Below are 25,563 nucleotides of genomic sequence, written 5' to 3'. Positions count from 1 at the left end.
ATTTAAATTGCTGCCGCTTTTTCATTATTTAAGATTTTTTAATTGTGTTTTTTGTACATTCTGGTCAAGAGTCTGAATTTTACTACCATAGTATGTACCGTTTATTTACTTTAAGAAAGAAGTAAATAATCAAGATCGCGCTGTTTGAAATTTTACAAAACATTATATGAAAATCTGATCGTTTTTAAAGAACTTTGCCTACATTCCTGTTGATATCTTATTAAAATTGTTATAGAACTCAAACTGTATTAGTTCTCAAGCGGTGTTGAAAATTTGAAGCGATAACATTGAAAAATGAATGCACCATGCGCGTTTATTGTGTCAAAAGTAACCGCGATGTAAATAAGATATTACGATAGGGCGCACGTGTTTGTGGAATGGAAAATTACCAGCATGACGTTTTGATATTTTTACGATTCGCGGGTAAATTCCAGTCAATCCAGGTAATTTTGCCTGATGTATTAATTTCTCAATTTGGTAAAGTTACCACGTAAAAACCACTCGCCCGATCGGTGGAGTAGTCCATTCGTGCAAAGAGCTATAAAAATAATAATATACTTATTTGCAAAAATATGCGACCCGATTTTACCGCTAAAAAAGTTTAGGGTCGGCGGTAAAAAAATAGGGTAGGTCGGGCCACCGGAAACAAACAATTTTTTTTACGCCTAGGTCAAATCAAAGAAAATGCTTGTATATGCAATAGAGGCTGTATTTTTCGATTGATCTTCCCGAAATTAAGACAAAATAATAACCTTAATGAAATCTAGGCCGAGATTGAAAATGGGTCATTTTGGATCAAAAAGTAGGTCACTAGGTCAAATCAAAGAAAAACCTTGTGTATGCGATAGATGCTGTATTTTTCAATTGATCTTCATGAAATTTGGTCAGAATGATTGCATTGATAAAATATTAATCAAGTTTGAATATGGGTCATCTGGGGTCAAAAATTAGGTCACTAGGTCAAATCAAAGAAACACTTTGTGTATGCAATAGAAGCTGTATTTTTCAATAAATCTTCATGAAATTACGTCTGAATAATAGCCTTGATCAAATCTAGGTCAAGTTTGAATATGGGTCATCTTGGATAAAAAAGTAGGTCACTAGGTCAAATCAAAGAAAAAACTTGTGTACGCTATAGAGGCTGTATTTTTCAACTGATCTTCATGAAATTTGGTCAAAATGATTGCCTTGATAAAATCTACGTTGAGTTTGATTATGGGTCATCTGGGGTCAGAAAGTAGGTCACTAGGTCAAATCAAAGAATCTCCTTGTGTATGTGATAGAGGCTGTATTTTTCAACTGATCTCCATGAAATTTTGTTAGAATGATAGCCTTGATAGAATTTGGGTCAAGTTTGAATATGGATAAGCTGGGTTTAAAAACTAGGCCACTAGGTTAAATAATGGAAAAAAATGTGTGTATGCAATAGTGGCTGCATTTTACACTGGATTTCATAATATTTGTTCAGAATGGTTGCCTTGATAAAATCTAGGTCAAGGTTGAATATGGTAGTCTGGGGCCAAAAACTAGGTCACTAGGTCAAATCAAAGAAAAACCTTCTGTATGCGATAGAGGCTGTATTTTTCAATTGATCTTCTTGAAATTTGGTCAGAATGATAGCCTTGATGAACTCTAGTTTAGGTTTGAATATGGGTCATCTGGGGTCAAATACTAGGTCACAAGGTCAGATCAAAGAAAATACTTGTTTATACTCAAGATTTTTTTGCTCCAATTTTAATGATAATTGGTCAGAATATTTTTTCCATGAAATCATTAGGTCAAACATGTTTACACTGTTATGGTGTGTTTCTCAGGTGAGCGACCTAGGGCCATCTTGGCCGTCTTGTTTAGCTCACCTGAGCAATGCTCAGTTGAGTTTTTCTGATCACACGATGTCCGGCGTCAGTCTGTCTGTCATCTGGCAACATTTAGCTTGTGTATGCGATAGAGGCTGTATTTTTCAATTAATCTTCTTGAAATTCGGTCAGAATGATAACCTTGATGAAATCTAGGCCGAGTTCGAAAATGGGTCATCTGGGGTCAAAAACTAGGTCACTAGGTCAACTCAAAGAAAAACCTTGTGTATGCGATAGAGGCTGTATTTTTCAATGGATCTTCATGAATTTTGGTCAGAGTGATTATCTTGATGAAATCTAGGCCGAATTCGAAAATGGGTCATCTTGGATCAAAAACTAGGTCACTAGGTCAAATCAAAGAAAAACCTTGTGTATGCGATAGAGACTGTATTTTTCAATTAATTTTCATGAATTTTGGTCAGAATGATTATCTTGATGAAATGTAGGCGGAGTTCGAAAATTGGTCATCTGGGGTTAAAAACTAGGTCACTAGGTCAACTCAAAGAAAAACCTTGTGTATGTGATAGAGGCTGTATTTTTATGCCCCCAAAGGGAGGCATATTGTTTCTGAACTGTCGGTCTGTCAGTCTGTCGGTCTGTCCGCATTTTTCGTGTCTGGTCCATATCTTTGTCATCGATGGATGGATTTTCAAATAGCTTGGCATGAATGTGTACCACAGTAAGACGACATGTCGCGCGCAAGACCCAAGTCCGTAGCTCAAAGGTCAAGGTCGAACTTAGACATTAAGGGATAGTGCATTGATGGGCGTGTCCGGTCCATATCTTTGTCATCGATGGATAGATTTTCAAATAACTTGGCATGAATGTGTACCACAGTAAGACGACGTGTCGCGCGCAAGACCCAGGTCCGTACTCAAAGGTCAAGGTCACACTTAGACATTAAGGATATGAGCATTGATGGGTGTGTCCGGTTCATATCTTTGTCATCGATGGATGGATTTTAAAATAACTACGCATGAATGTGTGACACAGTAAGACGACGTGTCGTGCGCAAGACCCAGCTCCGTAGGTCAAAGGTCCTAAACTCTAACATCGGCCATAACTATTCATTTAAAGTGCCATCGGGGGCATGTGTCATCCTATGGAGACAGCTCTTGTTAAATTAATGTTCATGAATTTTGGTCAGAATGATTACCTTGATGTAATCTAGGCTGAATTCGAAAACGGGTCATCTGGGGTCAAAAACTAGGTCACTAGGTCAAATCAAAGAAAAACCTTGTGTATGCGATAGAGGCTGTATTTTTCAATTAATCTTCATCAGGGGTGTAAAATTCTTTTTCACACCACTTGCCCTGCAGGACTAGTAGCTAGTAGAATCTACTCGCCCTTAGTGGACAGTCACTCGCCCTAATAATTGACATGTTTAATACTGTCACGTTTTATGAAAGGAGAATTATGTACAAGCAAATTTCAAACTTAACACATAGCTCGTACACTACGTTTCCTTTTTGATTATCCGTTTTTGTTACTCTTAAATTTCCTTTTCACACCAGACATTCATTTTTCTTTCACTAATTTGTCATCTCCACCACCAAGTTGGTTTCCATAATAACTGCATCGATAGTAAAAATAAACACAGTTTAACCCCTGCCGTAGTTTCCCAAAGTGTCAGGAAAGTATTAAACATCAGTTATTTTAATTTTCTCAAGACTTATTTCCTGAAAAAAAAAATTATTTTGAAAAGTGTCCTAAAAATATCGACACAATATCATATTCCACTACCCGTCTTGAAACGAAAAAAAAAAGTTGACGAATCACGGTAATTATTCTGTTGATAAACTAAGTAATTTGCCTGTTTTCATCATCAATTAACATCCTCTCAAAGAGCTAAAAGAAGTGTGTCGGTATCATGACATTTTGAAGTGGAGATCAAAGCGGTATTGTCGCACGAGATTGTCATGGCATTACGTCATATTACACTTTTCGCGCCATGTGACTATTTGGAATATTTTATATAAAAAAAAATACATGTACAAAGATTCATTTAAAACTATTAAAAACCGCAACAACATCATTTCGTTTTATTTTAAAACCAAATTTCTATTGACGTCCACGAGACCTTTTTACAAAAAAAAAAAAAAAAAAAAAAAAAAAAAAAAATCGGTGAGTTTTTCTGATCGCTCGATGTCCGGCGTCCGTCGTCTGTCGTCTGTCAACATTTAGCTTGTGTATGCGATAGAGGCTGTATTTTTCAATTAATCTTCATGAATATTATCAGAATGATAACCTTGATGAAATCTAGGCGAGTTCGAAAATGGGTCATCTCGGGTCAAAAACTAGGTCACTAGGTCAAATCAAAGAAAAACCTTGTGTATGCGATAGAGGCTGTATTTTTCATTTAATCTTCATGAATATTGGTCAGAATGATAACCTTGATGAAATCTAGGCCGAGTTCGAAAATGGGTCATCTCGGGTCAAAAACTATGTCACTAGGTCAAATCAAAGAAAAACCTTGTGTATGCGATAGAGGCTGAATTTTTCGTTTAATCTTCATGAATATTGGTCAGAATGATAACCTTGATGAAATCTAGGCCGAGTTCGAAAATGGGTCATCTCGGGTCATAAACTAGGTCACTAGGTCAAATCAAAGAAAAACCTTGTGTATGCGATAGAGGCTGTATTTTTCGTTTAATCTTCATGAATATTAGTCAGAATGATAACCTTGATGAAATCTAGGCCGAGTTCGAAAATGGGTCATCTCGGGTCATAAACTAGGTCACTAGGTCAAATCAAAGAAAAACCTTGTGTATGCGATAGAGGCTGTATTTTTCAATTAATCTTCATGAATTTTGGTCAGAATGATAACCTTGATGAAATCTAGGCCGAGTTCGAAAATGGGTCATCTCGGGTCAAAAACTAGGTCACTAGGTCAAATCAAAGAAAAACCTTGTGTATGAGATAGAGGCTGTATTTTTCAATTGTCTTCATGAATATTGGTCAGAATGATAACCTTGATGAAATCTAGGCCGAGTTCGAAAATGGGTCATCTCGGTTCAAAAACTAGGTCACTAGGTCAAATCAAAGAAAAACCTTGTGTATGCGATAGAGGCTGTATTTTTCAATTGATCTTCATGAATTTTGGTCAGAATGAATGCCTTGATGAAATTTAGGCCGAGTTCGAAAATGGGTCATCTCGGGTCAAAAACTAGGTCACTAGGTCAAATCAAAGAAAAACCTTGTGTTTGCGATAGAGGCTGAATTTTTCGATTAATCTTCATGAATTATTGGTCAGAATGATAACCTTGATGAAATTTAGCCGAGTTCGAAAATGGGGCATCTCGGGTCATAAACTAGGTCACTAGGTCAAATAAAAAAAACACTTGTGTATGCGTAGAGGCTGAATTTTTCGTTTAATTCTTCATGAATATTTCAGAATGATAACCTTGATGAAATCTAGGCGAGTTCGAAAATGGTCATCTCGGGTTAAAAACTAGGTCACTAGGTCAAATCAAAGAAAAACTTGTGTATGCGATAGAGGCTGAGTATTTTTCAATTAATCTTCATGAATTTGGTCAGAATGATAACCTTGATGAAATCTAGGCCGAGTTCGAATATGGGTATCTCGGGTCAAAAACTAGGTCACTAGGTCAAATCAAAGAAAAACCTTGTGTATGAGATAGAGGCTGTATTTTTCAATTCTTCTTCATGAAATATTGGTCAGAATGATATCCTTGAATGAAATCTAGGCGAGTTCGAAAATGGGTCATCTGGGTCAAAAACTAGGTCACTAGGTCAAATCAAAGAAAAACTTGTGTATGCGATAGAGGCTGTATTTTTCAATTGATCTTCATGAATTTTGGTCAGAATAAATTGCCTTGATGAAATTTAGGCCGAGTTCGAAATGGGTCATCTAGGGTCAAAAACTAGGTCACTAGTCAAATCAAGAAAAACCTTGTTTTATGCGATAGAGGCGATATTTTTCAATTGATTTCATTGTTTTTGGTCAAATGATTAACCTTTGATGAATATCTAAGCGAGTTCGAACTGGGTCATCTGGGTCTAATAAAATAGGTCACTAGGTCATATCACGTAAAAACCTTGTGTATGCGATAGAGGCTGTTTTTTCAATTGATTATCTGAAATTTTGGTCAGAAATGATTACCTTGATGAAATTTAGAGACCAAAGTTAGAAAATGGGTCATCTGGGGTCAAAAACTAGGTCATAGGTTAAATCAAAGAATAAACTTTGTGTATGCAGTAGAGGCTGTATTTGCAACTGATCTCATGGAATTTAGCCAGAATGATTACCTTGATAAATACTAGGCAGAGTTCGAATGGGTCATCTGGGAGTCAAAAACTAGGTACATAGGTCCAAAACCTAAGCATGTAAAAACATTGTGTTGTTCAAAATAGAGAGGATTATTTTATTTACTTCATAAAGTTTGCGTCAAAGTGATTCCTTGATGAAATCTAGGTCTTGATTTGAATTATTGGGTTATCTGAGGTCCAAAAACTCAGTCAATAAGGGCAAATTACATGAAATCTTGTGTATGCGATATCGAACTGTTTTTTTTCATTGACATTTATGAAATTTGGTTCAGGTGGTTGGCCATTATGAAATTAGTCGAATATGATGAGGTAACTGAGGTCATTAATAGTGTCACTGGGTAGAATCAAAAAAAGATAACATTACTGTATGTGATACGAGGCTGTATTTTCAGTGAGATCTTACAATGAATTTTGGTCAGAAGATTGCATGTATAAAATCTAGGTCGAAACTATTGAACTGGGTATAATAGTAGTCATAAAAACATGGTATATCAAGAAAATGTTTATTATCAGAAAGACCAACTTTTTTGGTCCAATTTAAATGAAAATTGGTTCGAGTAAATGTTGTTCCATGTTCATGACTAGGTCAAAATGTTTTACATGTTTATGAATTTTTTCTTAGGTGAGGCGACCTAGGGCCATCTTGGCCCTCTTGTTATAATTCTGTTTTGTTTGTTCTTTCTGGTCAAAAGTCGCATTTTATGCCAAAAGTATGTTCAGTATTTTTTCGTGAATTAGAATGATTCAGTAATTTAAGATCGCGCTGTTTGAAATTTAACAATGTTTATATGAAAATTCCACCGTTTTCTCAAAATTTGACTTAATTTCGTCGATATTTTATTGAACTCTTTGTAGATTTCAATGTATTATTCTCGGGCGATGTTGAAAACTGAAAGCGAAAATTGTAAAAAATGAATGCTTACGCACGTTTTTTGAGTTACGTGTCGATAAACAAAGTAACGGAGATGTGAATTTGATACAAGATAGGTTGCACGTGCTCTGGAATGGAAATTACTGCATGACGTTTTGATATCTTTAGATTCGCGGGGTAAAATCCAGTCAAAGTTAGCAACTGAACTATCTCATAAGTTTGTTGAGGTTTTTTCAAGATGTATTTGTATAAATTTCATTAAAGCTACGACGTAAAAACACTTGCCCGATCGTCAAGTATTACAGCGAGATCCACTGCTCCTATCAAACTTAACTCGCCATGCGAACGGGCTGAGTTGGAATTTTATACCACTGAATTTATATTCCCCTTTTGATTAGTCTCTATAATGAAACCTAGGGAAACCGATTCTACATTTTAGATATTTTACGTTGTCTACCTAAGGGTTTATCGACCAGTCAAAAAATAAACGCTATTCAACTCTTGAGTACAATTATTTGGACTGCCTTTTGATACATGTAAGTTTTATTTGAATTTATCTCGTAATCGCAACAAAATCAGCATTTTTTATTAAAGCCAAATCTAGCAATGACAATTTCTTTTGAGTGGAGAAAATAACTCGTAACTGTTTCCAAGGATCGCGTTAAATTATTTAGACTAAGACTCACATATTCAATAAGAAATTACCGATTTTTTCAACAAAAGAGGCATGGTTGGTTCCGGGATTCAAACTTATGCCCTTCAATCAATGATGAGCGAATCCAACAACTCGAGTTGTTTTTCGTTATTATGATATGTCCACAGTTCGTGGAAGAGAGATCAGAACACAACACGTGATTCTACTCTATACTATTTACTGTAATGACTGACTAGCGCGGGAAGCGCTCTCAGAGTAAGTAGGGGCATTCACGCATGAGCATTTAACATAAACAAATGTAACATCCCCTTTGTTTTGAAGAAAAACAACATTAACAAAGTATAACAAATATAACAGAAAAATCATATTAAACCTGTAATAATAAAATGTAGTACATTGTATTAATTGATACATGTGTAATATCAAGAAATTGTTATAAATCAATGGAATTCTATAGCTAATTGTTTAACTGTTTGTTTGACATTAAACTAACCAATCGCTGCTTGGGAAAGCTCTAAGCGATTTTCTCACACTCCGACCAGATCGTGTTACATAACTGTAAACATTTTTGGATTTGTCCTTGATGCTGGGCAGAGCGGTATCAGGGGTTCTCAGTGGGGAATTGTTGTTGGTGTTGTTTTGGCGTGAATTTGCATGATTTGATTTGGACTTTCTAATGAACATGCGATTGCGCCTGTATCTCTCGCGCCATCGGATGTCTGAATTTTGTATGACCTTTCGTTGTGCTGCACAAGCACTTTCCCTGGTTCCCATTTTTTTCCCGGGGTTTTCTGAAATGTGATATTTTCCCCTGACTGCAGAGAAGGGAGTGATCATGTGGATCTGTCATAATAAAATTTTGACCTTGTTTGTTGTTTCTGCATATTTTCTCGGGCTTTCTTTGCATAAACAGGCTTTGGAGATAACTGTTCATGAGTTGCTGGGAGAATTGATCTTAGCCTACGTCCTTGTAGGAGTTGACTAGGGCTATAACCAATTGCAGGTAATGGGGAATTTCTGTGTTCGAGAATAGGCAAGTAGGGGTCACAGTTAGTGTCTTTTGCTTTTTGTAGTATGCCTTTAACATATATCTCACTCAGTCTGTTTGAACTTTGATGATGTGGGCTTGACGTGACATGCGTAAAATGCCAGTCTCTAGCAAAATTGCTAAATGGCTCGGATGTGAACTGTGGTCCGTTGTCCGATTTAAGTTGTTCAGGTATGCCAAACCGACTAAAATGTACCTTTAATTTGCAAATCACTGTGTTACTTTTGGTGTTTGGTAGTAAATCTATTTTGAAAAATCTGCTGAACGCGCATACAGTAATCAGGTACTGTTTGTTATCGAATGCGAAAATGTCATATGATACATTTTGCCACGGCCTCTGGGGCACCTCATGGGGAAAGAGTGGTTCTTTTGCGTTCGCAGGGCGGTATTTCTCGCATAACGAGAATGCTTGCACGTATTCTAGTATTTGATTACTCATACCTGGCCAAAACATGATATCACTAGCACGCCGCGTTGCTTGGTTGCAGCCCTGGTGGCTGTTGTCGTAAACGGCTTTTATCATGTCAAAGCGTTCTGACCTTGGAATGATTATCTTTTGTCCCTTAAATATTAGGCCATCTTCAAACGATAGCTCATCTCTGTGGTTCCAATACTCAACTACAGATTTTGGACAGTCTTGGCGCATACGCGGCCAACCGTTCCTTATAACCTGTATGAGAGTTTGAACCTGATCATCATTTTGGGATGCAATTCGAATTTTTTCGAGCTTTTGGTCACTGACTGGTAACTGTTTGAGTACAGTGACAACCCCTCCAAGTGTCAAGTGATCCATGCCACTAGAAGGAAACATCCTATCCCTACCCAGTATTACCTACATGGAGTCCAACTTGAATCGGTCAGCTCAGCTAAATACCTAGGCGTGGATATCTCAAATGACCTACCATGGGACAATCACATAAACAGGTCAACCAAGAAAGCTAACCAAACCCCCTATAGGGTTCTTACGAAGAAACATTAAGGTCAAATCCCAACCCATTAAGACCATTGCTTTACAGACTCTAGTCCGACCCCAGCTCGAATATGCCTCCGAGGTATGGTCGCCCCACATCCAAACTCAAATCGACCATATTGAAAGCGTCCAAAGGAGAGCCGCCTGTTGGATCAAGACCGCCTACGGCCGTACTTCCAGTGTAACAGATATGCTACACTCCCTAAACCTTCGTCGACTGGATTTAAGGCGTATAGATTCTAGGTTATCACTCTTCTATAAGATTCATCATGATCTGGTTGCTATCCCAATCGTAGGTTACCTGACCTCAATGACCCGATGTGTCCGCTATGGCCATTCCCTAAGTTATAGGTTAATTACTGCAACCACTGACTATTACAAGTTTTCTTATTCTCCAAGAACAGTGTACCATTGGAACCAACTTCCCCCCAGTGTCGCCCACCTCCCTTCCCTAGAGCAGTTCAGTGCTGCAGTTTGCAGCCTTGAACATGCCTCGCCCTAGTTATCCTGCAAACTAAAGTTTTAACCTTTTTATACCACCAAAGTTATTTTTAGTTTCTTCCACTCTAAATTTTTATCACTATATTCTTTCTCTTTTTGTTTTTGACGCGCAAAACGTTTATGTTCCCGCAAGGGGTTTGACGTCAACAGAAGACAGATAGATAAATTAGATTATTTTATGTTTTCCAGTGAATTATAGAGTTTTCTCAGTGAAATAAAAGTGATAATCCACGGTTTTGAAACAGTAGATTATCATTTTTATTTTTCACTGTTTTTGCCGTACTAGTTCCGGTCCTCCGTCGCGACTGAAGTCAAATTGTATACAGAGCGTTATGAATACCGGGGACCATAATGATGATGACGTCGTTAAAATGACGTCATTTGCGTTATGCTTTCTGTTGATCTTTCCCGAGATTTTCGACATTTTATAAATTACGCGACAAAAGAAGAGTTTTACACATGAAATAAAAAGAAAATTTGTTTGTGTCAGTGAAATATCAATTTTATTTCACTCGTGAGCACCAAAAAAAGTCATTTTCACTGTGGCTACGCCACTCGGAAATATCAGTTTGATGTCACTGGAAATAATTGAATCACTGAAACAAACAAATATCCTATATTTGTACTATTTTTAACGATAGAATTACTTTTGCAAGTTAAATTGGACAAAAATGAGTCAAAATGTCTCAATAATATTTAATTGACTTGTCATATTTCTTAGTACGAAGTAAATTCAAATTAACTGTCTGACAGGTTATTAATTAGGACATATGAGAATGCGTGATCTTCTTTCTACCACCGTATTTAAATATATTGCATCACTTTCTTTCAAATGTATGTACATGTTCTTCATTTCTTTTTTTTCCATTTCTTCACCATAATCTTCATCTTCATTTTCCAATAACAATGTACAGAATCTGCTCTGGAACATGTAGCCCTACACGTATACGTAGTGTCAATTAGATGACAGCGATCAAATGCAATGTCGCTGAAATTTTGACTACACCAAAAGGTAAACAAGAACTTTTTTTCTGTTCTTGTGAAAAAACGAATTACTTGTCTAATATTGATAGTTTCTAATAATGTTATATCTAAGTCTTCTGCTTTGTATGGGAGCATCATATTTTCTTTTGTCTTAATGACAGAATAATGTTAAATCGTATTGATGACCGTTTTAACCCAATATTTTGCTGTGTATCCGGATAGAACAACTATTCGGACATACTTCACATCATCGGCATCAACATCATCAGTCCTATAACATATTTGATTATAAAAATTTCCATTTCATCTGCAGATCAAATATTAAGACTTTCACTTTTTTGCTGGTGTAAACCACATCTAAAATTGGAATTTTTAATTGTATGCTCCAGACACTGCAGGATATATGTTTTGGCGCACCACTTGTGAATGCTAATACTGTCAAATCAACTGCATATTCAGCCCTGTCATCTTCATCATTTGTTCAAAGGGATTTTTCCTGCTAGTAAAATGCAAAATATTGATAAAACAAATATGCACATATGATGTTTGTATATATATCCTCACAGTTTTATATCACTTTTTATTTGAGGAACTTAACTGTATAAATAATTTGAAAGTTCAGAAATATGTATTTCAAAACTTTCAGGGTTCTTGCTGTTCTACAATAGTTTTACTACTTTATCTTTGTTTATGTAAACAACATTTTCCCATTTCCATTGTAGTTGGTGGCATTCCCAAAATGATGGGGAAAAGGCCTGCCAAAAGTGGTAAGACCTTAGAAATGTGCACAGGTACCATAATGTTGCATTCTTTCTTATTAATTTTTCAGCCAGTTTGCCTTTATCATGAAACTTAAAAACCTGACAGAAACAAACCATTTTTAGCAGAGATATACATATTCACATGTAACTTTTTTTAACATTTATCATTTAATGACATTTAAAATAACCTGGAGAAAATATAGTTTCAGATATGTCATCTCCTTATTAACAAATAAGAAAAATATTTGTGTGACTTGTCTTACCACTTTTGGCAGGCCTTTTCCCCATCATTTTGGGAATGCCACCAACTACAATGGAAATGGGAAAATGTTGTTTACATAAACAAAGATAAAGTAGTAAAACTATTGTAGAACAGCAAGAACCCTGAAAGTTTTGAAATACATATTTCTGAACTTTCAAATTATTTATACAGTTAAGTTCCTCAAATAAAAAGTGATATAAAACTGTGAGGATATATACACAAACAGTTGCCAAATTATGTCCAGCATACTTAGGGTGAGGTAAGTAAGATAATTACTCAAGGTCACACGTTAGGGTCAAAATTCATGTCTGATCTGTCCTGAATGCAACTTTATATGAATGGAATAGTTTTTTTTAGTTCACCTGAGCATGAAGTGCTCAAGGTGAGCTTTTGTGATCACCCTGTGTCCATCATCGTCCGTCCGTCGTCAACAATTTGACTGTTAACACTCTAGAGGTCAAAATTTTGGCCCAATCTGAATGAAACTTGGTCAGAATGTTACCCTCAATACAATCTTGGACGAATTTGATATTGGGTCATGTGGGGTCAAAAACTAGGTCACCAGGTCAAATCAAAGGAAAAGCTTGTTAACACTCTAGGTCACAATTTTGGTCCAATCTTAATGAAACTTGGTTAGAGTGTTACGGTACTCTAAATAAAATCTTGGACCAGGTCAATATTGGGTCATCTAGGGTCAAAAACTAGGTCACCAGGTCAAATCTAAAGAAAAGCTTGTTAACATCTAGAGGCCACATTTAAGACTATATCTTCATGAAACTTGGTCAGTATGATAATCTTGATGATCTTTAGGTCAGGTTCAAATCTGGGTCAGGTGGGGTCAGAAACTAGGTCATCAGGTCAAATCAAAGGAAAAGCTACTTAACACTCTAGAGGCCACATTCATGGCCCTATCTTAAAGAAACTTGGTCAGAATGTTAATCTTGGTGATCTTTAGGTCAAGCTCAAATCTGGGTCAGATGGGGTCAAAAACTAGGTCACCAGGTCAAATCAAATGTAAAGCTGTTAACACTCTAGAGGTCACATTTATAATAATATCTCTATGAAACTTGGTCAGAATGTTAATCTTGATGATCTTTAGGTCCAGTTTAAATCTAGGTCAAGTGGAATCAGAAACTACGTCACCAGGTCAAATCAAAGGTAAAGCTTGTGAACACTCTAGTGGGCACATTTATGACTGTATCTTAATGAAACTTGGTCAGAACGTTAACCTTGATCAAGTTCTAATCTGGGTCATGTGGGTTTAAAAACTAGGTCACCAGGTCTGATCTAAGGAAAAGCTTGTTAACACTCTAGAGGCCTCATTTAGGACTGTATCTTTATGAATCTTGGTCAGAATGTCAGTCTTGATGATCTTTAGATCAAGTTTGAATCTGGGTCAGGTGGGGGTCAAAAACTAGGTCACCAGGTCAAATCAAAGATAAAGCTTGTTAACACTCTAGAGACCTAAATTTTAAGATTGAAACTCATGGAAATTGATCAGAATGTTTGTTGTGATGTTCTCTAGGTCAGATTCGAATCTAGGTCATGTGGGGTCAAAAACTAGGTCACCAGGTCAAATCAAAGGTATAGCTTGTTAATAATCTAGAGGTCAAATTTATGACAGTATCTTCATGAAACTTGGTCAGAATGTTAATCTTGATTATCTTTAGGCCAAATTGGAGTCTGGGTCATGTGGGTAAAAAACTAGGTCACCAGGTAAAATCAAAGGAAAAGCTAGTAAACACATATCTTTTTGAAACTTGGTCAGAATGTTAATCTTCATGATCTTAAGGTTAATTTCCAATCTTGGTCAGGTGGGGTCAAAAACTAATTCACCAGGTCAAATCAAAAGTAAAGCTTGTTAACAATCTAGAAGCCACATTTATGACTTTATCTTTATGAAACTTGGTCAGAATGTTAATCTTGATGATCTTTAGGTTAAGTTCGAATCTAGTTCATGTGGGGTCAAAAACTAGGTCACTAGGTCAAATTAAAGGAAAAACTAGTTAACATTCTAGAGGCCACATTTATGACCATATCTTAATGAAACTTGGTCAGAATGTTAATCTTGATGATCTTTAGGTCAATAGGTCAGGTGAGCGATACAGGGCCTTCATGGCCCTCTTGTTTAGCTCACCAGAGCACAATTTGCTCAAGGTGAGCTGTTGCCAGGGCTCGCCCCTTTTTTGTGTCCCCCTCATGAGTTGTGGGGGCATATAGATTTGCTCTTGTGCGACTGTCCGTCCTTCCGTCCGTCAGCACACATGATTGGTACCTTAGGTGGTAGGAGGTGTGGCCTAGGACAGTAGAAATCCTTTGTATTCATACTGTAACCACTTAATTCTTTTGTTCCTTAAGTGGTCATTCTATTGTTTTCCAACAATAGAATGACCACCTAATACCTAAATCATATGGGCGTCCGTCCGTCCTTCCGAGAATGTTGTGTCGCGCCTAGCTCCAAAAGTATTTGACATAGTCACAAAACTTTACAGGAATGTTGGTCAGCATGTGTAGTTGTGCATCTGGGGTTTCGCCTTCAGATTCATTCAGTCGTGTAGGAGTTATGGCTCCTGACTTTGTAAAAATTGGTCATTTTAATGTTGTGTCGCGCCTAGCTCCAAAAGTATTTGACCTAGAGTCACAAATTTAAAACTTTACAGGAATGTTGGTCATGTGTAGTTGTGCACCAGGGGTTTTGCGTCCGGATTCATTCAGTCTTGTAGGAGTTATGGCCCCTGAGTTAGTAAAAAATTGGTCATTTTAATGTTGTGTTGCCCGTAGCTCCAAAAGTATTTGATCTAGAGTCACCAAAGTTTACAGGAATGTTGGTCAGCATGTGCAGTTGTGCACCTGGGGTTTCGCGTCCAGATTCATTCAGTATTGTAGGAGTTATGGCCCCTGACCTAGGAAAAAATTGTCATTTTAATGTTTTGTCGCGCATAGCTCCGAAAATATTTTACCTACAGATATAAGAGTTGTGAACAACCACTCAGCTTCTGTTTTAGATGTTTTAGCTATCTGGCTTCTGCATGGCTCAGTTTTAATTGAATTTATTGTATTTTGTCAAACATCACTCTCATCCTGCAAGACAAGTATTTAGTCTAAAGCAAGTTCCAATTGCCCATAGTTGATTTCTACAAGCGGACAAGTGCAAGCTACATCAGTTTTTTTCAAAAACAATTTTGTGACAGTTTGTAAAAGTATTGTAGTTAGATTCATTTAACCTCTCATAATTATTATGTGCTCGCATTGCCCCGCTTAACTTGGTAAAAGTAGAGTTTTCTCCTTGATTTAGTAAAGAAAATGGATTTTACTGTATCTAACTAACCTGTTAATGGATCTTGATGAAACTTTGCACAAATGTAGATCATACACCTTAGAGCTATTACGCTTAAACTGTTTCATGATCCATTATATGGCATAGATACCAGCGTTATGAAGTAGGCAATGCTAGAACTTCATTTTACTTAAAACAAATATACAACAGCATATTGTGGTGGTGCATATGCAGCTTTTTAGCTCACCTGAGCACGAAGTGCTCAAAGGTGTGCTTTTGTGATCACCATGTGTCTGTCGTTCGTCCGTTGGCGTCGGCATCGTCAATAATTTGACTGTTAACACTCTAGAGGTCACAATTTTGGCCTAGTCTTAATGAAACTTGGTCAGAATGTTACTCTCAATAAAATCTTGGACGAGTTCGATATTGGGTCATCTCGGGTCAAAAACTAGGTCACCAGGTCAAATCAAAGGAAAAGCTTGTTAACACTCTAGAGGTCACAATTTTGGCCCAATCTTAATGAAACTTGGTCAGAATGTTACCCTAAATAAAATCTTGGACGAGTTCGATATTGGGTTATCTAGGGTCAAAAACTAGGTCATCAGGTCAAATCAAAGGAAAAGCTACTTAACACTCTAGAGGTCACAATTTTGGCCCAATCTTCATGAAAGTTGGTCAGAATGTTACCTTCAATAAAATCTTGGACAAGTTTGCTATTGGGTCATCTGGGTTCAAAAACTAGGTCACCAGGTCAGATCAAAGAAAAAGCTTGTTAACACTGTACAGGCCACATTTATGACTGTATCTTCATGAAACTTCGTCAGAATGTTATTCTTGATGATCTTTAGGTCCAATTTCAATCTGGATCATGTAGGTTCAAAAACAGGTCACCAGGTCAAGTCAAAGGAAAAGCTAGTTAACACTTCAGAGGCCACATTTATGACCATATCTTAATGAAACTTGGTCAGAATGCTAATTTTGATGATCTATAGGTAAACTTAAAATCTGGGTCAGGTGGGGTGAAAAACCTAGGTCACTAGGTCAAATCAAAGGAAAAGCTTGTTAACACTCTAGAGGTCACATTTATGACTGTATCTTTATGAAACTTAGTCTCATTGTTAATCTTGATGATCTTTAGGTCAAGTTTAAGTCTGGGTCATGCGGGGTCAAAAACTAGGTCACCAGGTCAAATCAAAGGAAAAGCTAGTTAACAATCCTGAGGCCACATTTATGATCATATCTTAATGAAACTTGGTCTGAATGTTAATCTTGATGGCTTTTAGATCAGATTCAAATTTGGGTCAGGTGGTGTGAAAAACTAGGTCACTTGGTCAAATCAAAGGAAAAGCTTGTTAACACTCTAGAGGCCACATTTATGACTGTATCTTCATGAAACTTAGTCAGAATGTTAATCTTGATGATCTTTAGGTCAGGTTTGAATCTGGGTCATGTGGGGTCAAAACTAGGTCACCGGGTCAAATCAAAAGAAAAGCTAGTTAACACTCCTGAGGCCACATTTATGATCATATCTTAATGAAACTTGGTCAGAATGTTAATCTTGATAATCTTTAGGTCAAATTTAAATCCGGGTCAGGTGGGATTAAAAACTAGGTCACTAGGTCAAATCAAAGGAAAAAGCTTGTTAACACTCTAGAGGCTACATTTATGACTGTATCTTCATGAAACTTAGTCAGAATGTTAATCTTGGTGATCTTTAGGTCAAGCTCGAATCTGGGTCATGTGGGGTCAAAAACTAGGTCACCGGGTCAAATCAAAGGAAAAGCTAGTTAACACTCCTGAGGCCACATTTATGACCATATCTTAATGAAACTTGGTCAGAATGTTAATCTTTATGATCTTTAGGTCAGTAGGTCAGGTGAGCGATACAGGGCCTTCATGGCCCTCTTGTTTCAGGATTTTATCAATAATTGTCATATAGTTACTTTGTCACAGAGCATATACTTTGGCGGGGGATATCAATGCAGCAAATTTGCTTGTTCATCTTATTTTAATACTTCACTCTAGTTTACTATTTTTGGACATCATCGTAAAATTATTTAATTTGTTACAACTTTATGAGTACGTTTTTGTATTTATATTTTTCACTGTCAATTTAATTTCCATTACAGATTATGATTAAGAGCTTGTCAGTCTTGAGAATTCATTGCACAGAATTTCGTTCTTTCTACCAAGCTGCAGTATGCTGTAGAATGATCACAATGTCTAGCTCTCCAGGAAAGCCACCTCCCATTGGCGCTTTTGTAATAAATCCGTTACCTGTTAGCAAGGGAAATCAGACAGATGTATGTTTGACCAGAGAAAAGGAAGATGTAGGTTCTGTGAGTGGTAACAGTATTGTCAGTGAAAAGAAAGAAATTGGAAATGTGGATAAATTTGTTAATGATGTGGATAAATTTGTTGATGGTGTTGATAAATTTGTTAATGATGTGGACAAATTATTAAAGATTAGTAAAGATGATAGGTCAAGAGGGAGTACCAGAGGCACAAATGGGGATAAAAGTATGCCAAGAAGTGCCCATGATGAGTTACAGGATAGTAGTATGGAATCTTCAGTGCCTTCAAGTTTACATAATGCTGACAGTTTGAGCATTGGAAAGTCTCATTTATCTGGTAAACATATTTCCAGTGAGGGATCTGCAGGAACTTCAGATAATAACAGCAAATTAATGATGAAGTTAACAATATCAGGTCCTCCAAAATTTAAGTTTGATCAGAAGAAAACTGTATTGCCTCCGTCTTTACTCCAGGGAGTGACAGAACTTGTCAGAAAAGAGCAGGTCAATCAGGATAATGGTGCTAGTGTCTCTGTTACAAGCAGTGAAGAAAAATCAATATGTGATGAGAGTCATTCAAGTGTTGGGGCTAGACCTGGTGTGCTTGGTTTCGAAAACAAGACTCAATGTTATTCAGAGGAAAGCAATAAAGAAGATGAAAAGGCAAAAGAACAAAGTGTAGATGATAAGGAAAGTCCATTTGAAAAACAGGATTGTATAAAAGTGCCATGCAGTGACTCAAGTGACACAGTAAGCTCTGGATATGTACTTTCAATAAAGAGTGCTACAGGTTTACAAAGGAGTAAATCAGCAAACTTGCATCAGGGAGAAATAGATATTTGTGGCAGCTCAAAACTTTTGGCAGAAGAAGATAAAACAAATGTCTCAACACCAATAGAAGCCAGTGAATTAGCCCACCATGCTTGTCCAGTAGAAGCATGTGAGTCAAATGTTATAACAGATTTAGTTGAAACAAAGGAGTCAAATGGCATAAAAGATCTAGTTGAAACAATTAAGCCAGATTACAAAAAAGAAACAGTTGAAACAAATGAGTCAGTATGTTCAGCACTTCCAATTGAAACAAATGAATCTAACAATTCAACACACCTTGATGGAAGAAGTCATCCAAGAGACAAAGCTCAAAACAGTGATATCAGCCTAAACAGTGCAGTTTCTGAGAATATTGATAAAATGTCATCATCTAATTTGCTAAATGAATTAGAAATAGAACATGAAGTAAATCCATTTTCTGAAATGGATTTTGATGACCTGCTTGATGGTGACTTTAAAAGTCCCGATGTCAGTGTTGGTTTTCATGAAAACAAAGAAACAGATTTTGGAAATTCTGATGCAGAGTTTAAAATATGTTCTGAAGAGTTACTTCATATTGATGCCAGTGTCCTGGGAAAGAAACCAGCAAAAGCAGGGGACATTGTATATAACTTGTCAGATCTATTCTCAGGTACATGTTTGCTCCTAACATTTAAACTAGTATAAAAAATTCTAGTTATTTGTAGTTATTTTTACAAACTTTCTGATTATTTTGCAACCATGTTCTTTGCCTGATAAGAGTTGGGCTTAAAAAAAAAGTTTTGTTTCCAGTATCCCGACCTACCCTAAATTTTTGTCCCGACCCTAAATGGAGAATATTTTTTCCAACTTTTTGTTAAAAGAGTGCAACTTTTATACTAAACATGGTCAGTGATGTTAGAAATCAACTTACTGATGCTCTAAAGGCATAACCCTCTTATTTGTATTCATTTTTTGACACAAAAATAATTTCCGAAAAGTCTCACTTAATAAAAAAAAAAAAATCAGACCTACCTACCCTAATTTCTTTTAGCATGTTGCCAGAAACAAAGAATTTTTTTAGGCCTAGATAGAAATTGCACTGATTCTTTGTTAATTTTTCACTCTATCAGAAATTGTACATGTCTCAGCTATAACTATTTAGTGATACAAGGTATTCCAATGAAACTTTACACAAATGTTAAACAGAAGGAAAATGTAAGTCATGTGAAAGAGTATGGACTGCACCTACAAGGTCAAGGTCACAGACAAATGCTGTAGCCATTAGTTTCAGATATGTCCGTTTCAAGAATGCATTTCTTGTTACACCGGTATAATTTTTATTTATTAACTTTTTCTTCAGCTTTTCTGTAAGTAAAAATATAGTACAACAGAGATCCAGGTAATTGTGAAATGGACAGTATAATAATTATTTAGTACTATATCCCTTCTTTGTTCTATTCACGCTTTTTTTTTGTAACATGTTTGCTGGATTAGTTAGAATCAAGCACGAGTCACAATTTTTATCCTAGGAGAGTTAGAGCAAAGAAGGAAGAAGGAGTTACGGAAACAAAAGAGACAAGCAAAGAAATTGGAGAGATTTTTAAAGAAGAAAAAGAAGTCTGTTGGTGCTGACACTACAGACAAGACAGATACTGGGGACAAGGAAGAGAAACCCAGAAAACCAGTGCCTAATTACTTTGTTGCCATTCAGATAACAGATCAGAAGGTAGAAGTTTTAGAAATTTTTTCCAAGTTTTGTGTTTTGGATTCATTTTATCCACAGGATTTTGAATAATTGGTCAGCAATTTTTGCCAGAAGGAACTTTTCAAACAGCCCAAAATTTATAATATTGATCAGCTTTAGTCAAACACAAATTTTGAAGTACGTACATTTACCAAATATTGTAAATACATGTATCTTTAATTTTGGGGAAAATCAAATGCAAGTGGAAAACATTGAAAAATGATTTGTTTTGATAGTTTCATATTCTTGAACTACTTTTATGTGAAGGAGTTGCAGTTTTATTCACATAGTATGTTGTAATTGCAATTGCATATAAAAATTGTGTAAAATCAATTTGTTTCCAAGATACTATAAATAGTTATTTCATATTCTTAGTATTTTTTTTTTAACATTTAGACTGTGTACATGTATATATTATGTTCTTATAAATATAAGATCAATTTTACCATCTTTATCTTAGAAAAAATAAAAGAGTAGATTTTGAAGCAGTATAAAATAATGATTCAACCCTTTATACATTTTAACACAGGAATTCATTTTACCTCATGCAGATAAAATCAGGTCTTAAAGCAGTACAAGACAAGGTTGTATCAGAGAATAAGAAGTTACAGCCAGCACTGAACAAACTGGCCACTTTACATCTCACTATGATGGTGCTCAGTCTGAAGACACAGGAGGATATGGAGAGGTTAGTGTTTCTCAAAACTAATTTTTCGTCTATTTCAATTTTTTAGGAAAAAATTTCGGTATTGAAATATAAAACAAACAGTCAAACATGTTCAGAAAACCATCTGCAAATAAATACCACATTCTATGTTACTGAAATTGTGTTGCATTTCTTGTTCAGTTTAAAGTCACATAAACACTATTTAGGTGGATACCTCAGTAGCAGAATTTTTGTTTGCTTGCCATCTACAGTCTTGTTGTCTGACAATTTATTGTCATGCAATGTCTGTTTGTCTGTCACTGACTGTTTCATTCTTATAATCCATGGTCTTGTTGGCTGACATATTGTGATGCAATGTCTATTTGTCCATCACTGACTGTTTCATTCTTACAATCCATGGTCTTGTTAGCTGACACATTGTGATGCAGTGTCTATTTGTCCATCACTGACTGTTACAACAGTCGATGGTCTTGTTGGCTGACACATTGTGATGCAATGTCTATTTGTCCATCACTGACTGTTACAACAGTTCATGGTCTTGTTGGCTGACACATTGTGATGCAATGTCTGTTTGTCCATCACTGACTGTTTCATTCTTACAATCCATGGTCTTGTTGGCTGACACATTGTGATGCAATGTCTGTTTGTCCATCACTGACTGTTTCATTCTTACAATCCATGGTCTTGTTGGCTGACACATTGTGATGCAATGTCTGTTTGTCCATCATTGACTATTACAGTCCATGGTCTTGTTGGCTGACACATTGTGATGCAATGTCTATTTGTCCATCACTGACTGTTACATTTTTACAATCCATGGTCTTGTTGGCTGACACATTGTGATGTAATGTCTATTTGTCCATCACTGACTGTTTCATTTTTACAATACATGGTCTTGTTGGCTGACACATTGTGATGTAATGTCTACTTGTCCATCATTGACTGTTTCATTCTTACAGTCCATGGTCTTGTAGGCTGACACATTGTGATGCAATGTCTATTTGTCCATCACTGACTTTCATTCTTACAGTCCATGGTCTTGCTGGCTGACACATTTTGATGTAATGTCTATTTGTCCATCACTGACTATTTCATTCTTACAGTCCATGGTCTTGTAAGCTGACACATTGTGATGCAATGTCTATTTGTCCATCACTGACTATTTCATTCTTACAATCCATGGTCTTGCTGGCTGACACATTGTGATGCAATGTCTATTTGTCCATCACTGACTATTTCTTTCTTACAGTCCATGGTCTTGTTGGCTGACACATTGTGATGCAATGTCTATTTGTCCATCACTGACTATTTCATTTTTACAATCCATGGTCTTGTTGGCTGACACATTATGATGCAATGTCTATTTGTCCATCACTGACTGTTTCATTTTTACAATCCATGGTCTTGTTGGCTGACACATTGTGATGTAATGTCTACTTGTCCATCACTGACTGTTTCATTTTTACAATACATGGTCTTGTTGACTGACACATTGTGATGCAATGGCTAGGCCTCATTGGCTGACAAACTCAATCTTACCATGCAAGGCATTAGTATATTTGCATGCAAGGCCTCATTGAGCGACTTTTTCATTCTAACTGTTCAATGCCTCAGCGGCTCACAATTTCTCTCTTGTCATGCAAATCCTATGTGACTGTAAATTAGGTTTTCCATGTGGTTCTTGGGCTGCTTGTGTATGAAAGTCTTGAAGCTACTGTCTTACCATATGCTAGATCAGAAGAGGCAGCTAATAAGGTCTGAACACATCATTTTGTTGTATTACTGTGGTTCCTGCAGGTAAATTTTTGATCCCATATCTCATATTTTTATTTCAAAGTAAAGGAGATGTCCTGTTTTAGTGCCATATAAACTTCTGTGTTGGTTCACCATTAAACCCCAAAATCAATTATTTCTGTTAATATTGGCAATCAGAGCAACACGCAAATTTAAAAGCATCTTGAATACTAAGAAGCATTATTTTCCAAAGTATAAACAAATATGAAGTGTGAATTCATGCTAGCAATAATTATTCTGTTGTTTTTCATATTGTGAAATAACAGTGATGCGAAAATTACCAATTCTACAGTTGCTGAAAAACTTTGCCAAAACAAAAGGAAATAAAATACACAAACTACTACAGTAGAATTCCGCTATTAAGACCACCCATGGTTCTTTGTAAAACTGGTCTTATTAGCGGTCTGGTCTGATTAGTGGACAAGGCTATACGGGGAAGGTCTGGCAGATAATAACACATTGGAATACAATCAATACGCAATAATGGCAAAAAGTGTTCAATTTATATGTAGCTTTATTTTCTTTAATTTCTATATATACTACTATTACGGATCAAACTGTGTATTAATTAAGGACGCACTTAACTGATAATGATTTGAATTTTGTTCAATTAAAGACAATTACAACACTATCAAACCTTTTCAAACTTCATTCTTCACTGAAATCCAAAAACGTATTTACATTAATAATAACAAACAAACACCGTTTAGATCTAATTAAATCCGTTTTAATCCAGTCAATTCGATCAGCAGGCATTCCTCTAATTACAAACAATTTAATTATTTCAACAATTTTATATGTTAAAATAGCGATGTAAAACACCAAACAACTTTAAATTACAATTTCAGACAATCAAACAGTTTGATACGTTGCTTTGATAACGTTTTAAGACTTGTTAGCAATTAACTGATAAATACACAATGTACACGCTAAACGTGTTAACACGATGTCGCACGTGTTAATTTCCGCGACGATTCGCGGTAACATACAGAAAAAATTGAGTGGTTGTAATTGCGGTGATTAATTAAGTGTGAAAAAATCAAACAGTTCTGAAATTGGTGGTCGCATTAGTGGATTAGCGGTCTGGTCGCATTTTCGGACAAACGACCATTGGTTCTGAGAAGGAAATATTTCGTTCTTTGCAAAATCGGTCATATTAGCGGTGCGGTCGTAATTTCAGCGTGGTCGTAAGTAGGAATTTTACTGTATCTCTCTTCCAATTTAGTCATGATGTGCAACTGAAGACACAAAAAAAACGAAATGATTTCTTTTTATGCTTTTCTGTGAAATACTGGAATCTATTGGTGAAATAAAGTCGTTATTTTCATTGCTTCAAAGCATTATACTTGAATGTAAAACAATTTGTTGTATAAATAGTTGGAAATCCTTTTCAAAATATACTTCAATAAAAGAGCTAGATATTCATTTATATACCAACATAAATATCAATACACATGTTCCACCATATTAAGATAGACAAGAAATCTAGAAATCTCATAGAATTATTTATCTTATTACAACATAGATTATTGTGCAGGTGAAATGTGTATAGTTTGGTCAAAACTATTGTATTTATCGATATTTTATTCAAACTTTTAGAGGACATACCGGTACAATGTATACTCATCCATATGGTTGACCACTAATAAGACATAGTCCCACATTTAACTATCTGTAAAAAACAATTTCAGATCAAGACAGGCATTAGACAAAGCTTCAGAAAAACTTCTCTCACAGTATACAGATATGTTGTTAGAGCTAGAAGTTAGTGGTCTGGGAAATTTCAGAAACAACGTGGTCTTTGCCAAGGTGAAACATGAACACCAGATCTCTACATTGAAAAATGTTGCTGATATTGTGGAAGAGTGTTTCATGGAGCAAGAAGTTATCTCCCCTGATCAGAGAGGATTTAAACCACACATAACCATCATGAAACTATCCAGTGTCAAAGGCAGTAAGAAGAAAGGTGATTTACTGATTCCTATTACAGATTTACATGTATGCAGGTTTCACAAAAAGTATTAGAGTTGACCTCACAGGGCAAGTTAGTTACACATTTGTCTTTTTTTTTGTCAAAATTATGCCTCTTTTTATAGTAAAGTTTTGCATCTCAATAACTACAAGGCCAAATAGTTTCAAACTTCAGAAATTATTTAGCATCATGAGATAACATGAGATGGCAAGTTAAAAAAAACTTAAGCTCCTCTTGTTAACAAAGAAATTTTGTGACAATGTAGCATGTAAAGAAGTTTTTTAGGAATTACTTGACTAGATATTTTCAGATTCTCTTCACATCATCCTTGCCATCATGGGATGACCTCACATGACAAGTTTCATAACTCTGGCTTACATTTTGGCAAAATTATATACATTTACTTAGAACATTTTGCTAATGCTTTTGTATGTAAGCTAGGATTCAAATAGTGGAGCACATTGTCATTAAACAGTTCTTGTTACAGTTAACTATTCTAGTTTTATGTATTAGGTAGGTAGAAAACTTGGTTTTGAATCAATAACTAACGAACAATTTTGCCTACAGTGATCAGACTACTTAGTATGATGATTGACTTGGGCCAGTAGGTGATCTTTATCATATTTAAGGTTGGTATGGAAAGGTCACAAAGATTTTAAGACTGAAAATAGTTTCCAATCAATAACTGGAGACCTTCGGTGGTTAGATATCATAGGATGATTGTGTGTGGTCACTAGATGACTAGATTGTTTTGGGTAATTAGGTCAAAGGTCAAGTTTTGCAGTAACCTCAAGAAAGGAACCATTTCAAACCAAACACTTAAGG

At 36.0% G+C, this 25,563-nt stretch overlaps 1 protein-coding gene across 4 annotated transcripts in view; it reads left to right on the top strand.

Moving 5' to 3' along the window:
- Positions 1 to 25,563, top strand: part of LOC123525516 (uncharacterized) — a 44,310-nt gene that overhangs the window by 11,359 nt on the left and 7,388 nt on the right. Inside the window, exons 1-5 of one of the 4 annotated variants that reach the window (XM_045304619.2) lie at positions 11,068 to 11,203; positions 17,605 to 19,231; positions 20,091 to 20,287; positions 20,857 to 20,993; positions 24,458 to 24,732. In XM_045304619.2, coding sequence (XP_045160554.2) covers positions 17,608 to 19,231; positions 20,091 to 20,287; positions 20,857 to 20,993; positions 24,458 to 24,732 — 2,233 coding nt within the window. In that variant the 5' untranslated portion in view covers positions 11,068 to 11,203; positions 17,605 to 17,607. Of the gene's footprint in view, positions 1 to 11,067; positions 11,204 to 11,916; positions 11,967 to 17,604; positions 19,232 to 20,090; positions 20,288 to 20,856; positions 20,994 to 24,457; positions 24,733 to 25,563 lie in introns of those variants that run through there. The other 3 variants (XM_045304621.2, XM_045304620.2, XM_045304617.2) reach the window with 3 other exon arrangements.

Source organism: Mercenaria mercenaria, chromosome 3, assembly GCF_021730395.1.
Source record: "Mercenaria mercenaria strain notata chromosome 3, MADL_Memer_1, whole genome shotgun sequence".
NCBI classification, from domain to species: Eukaryota; Metazoa; Mollusca; class Bivalvia; order Venerida; family Veneridae; genus Mercenaria; species Mercenaria mercenaria.
The sequence above is the reverse complement of the archived record's forward strand: the minus strand, read 5'-3'. Positions and strand labels throughout refer to the sequence as shown.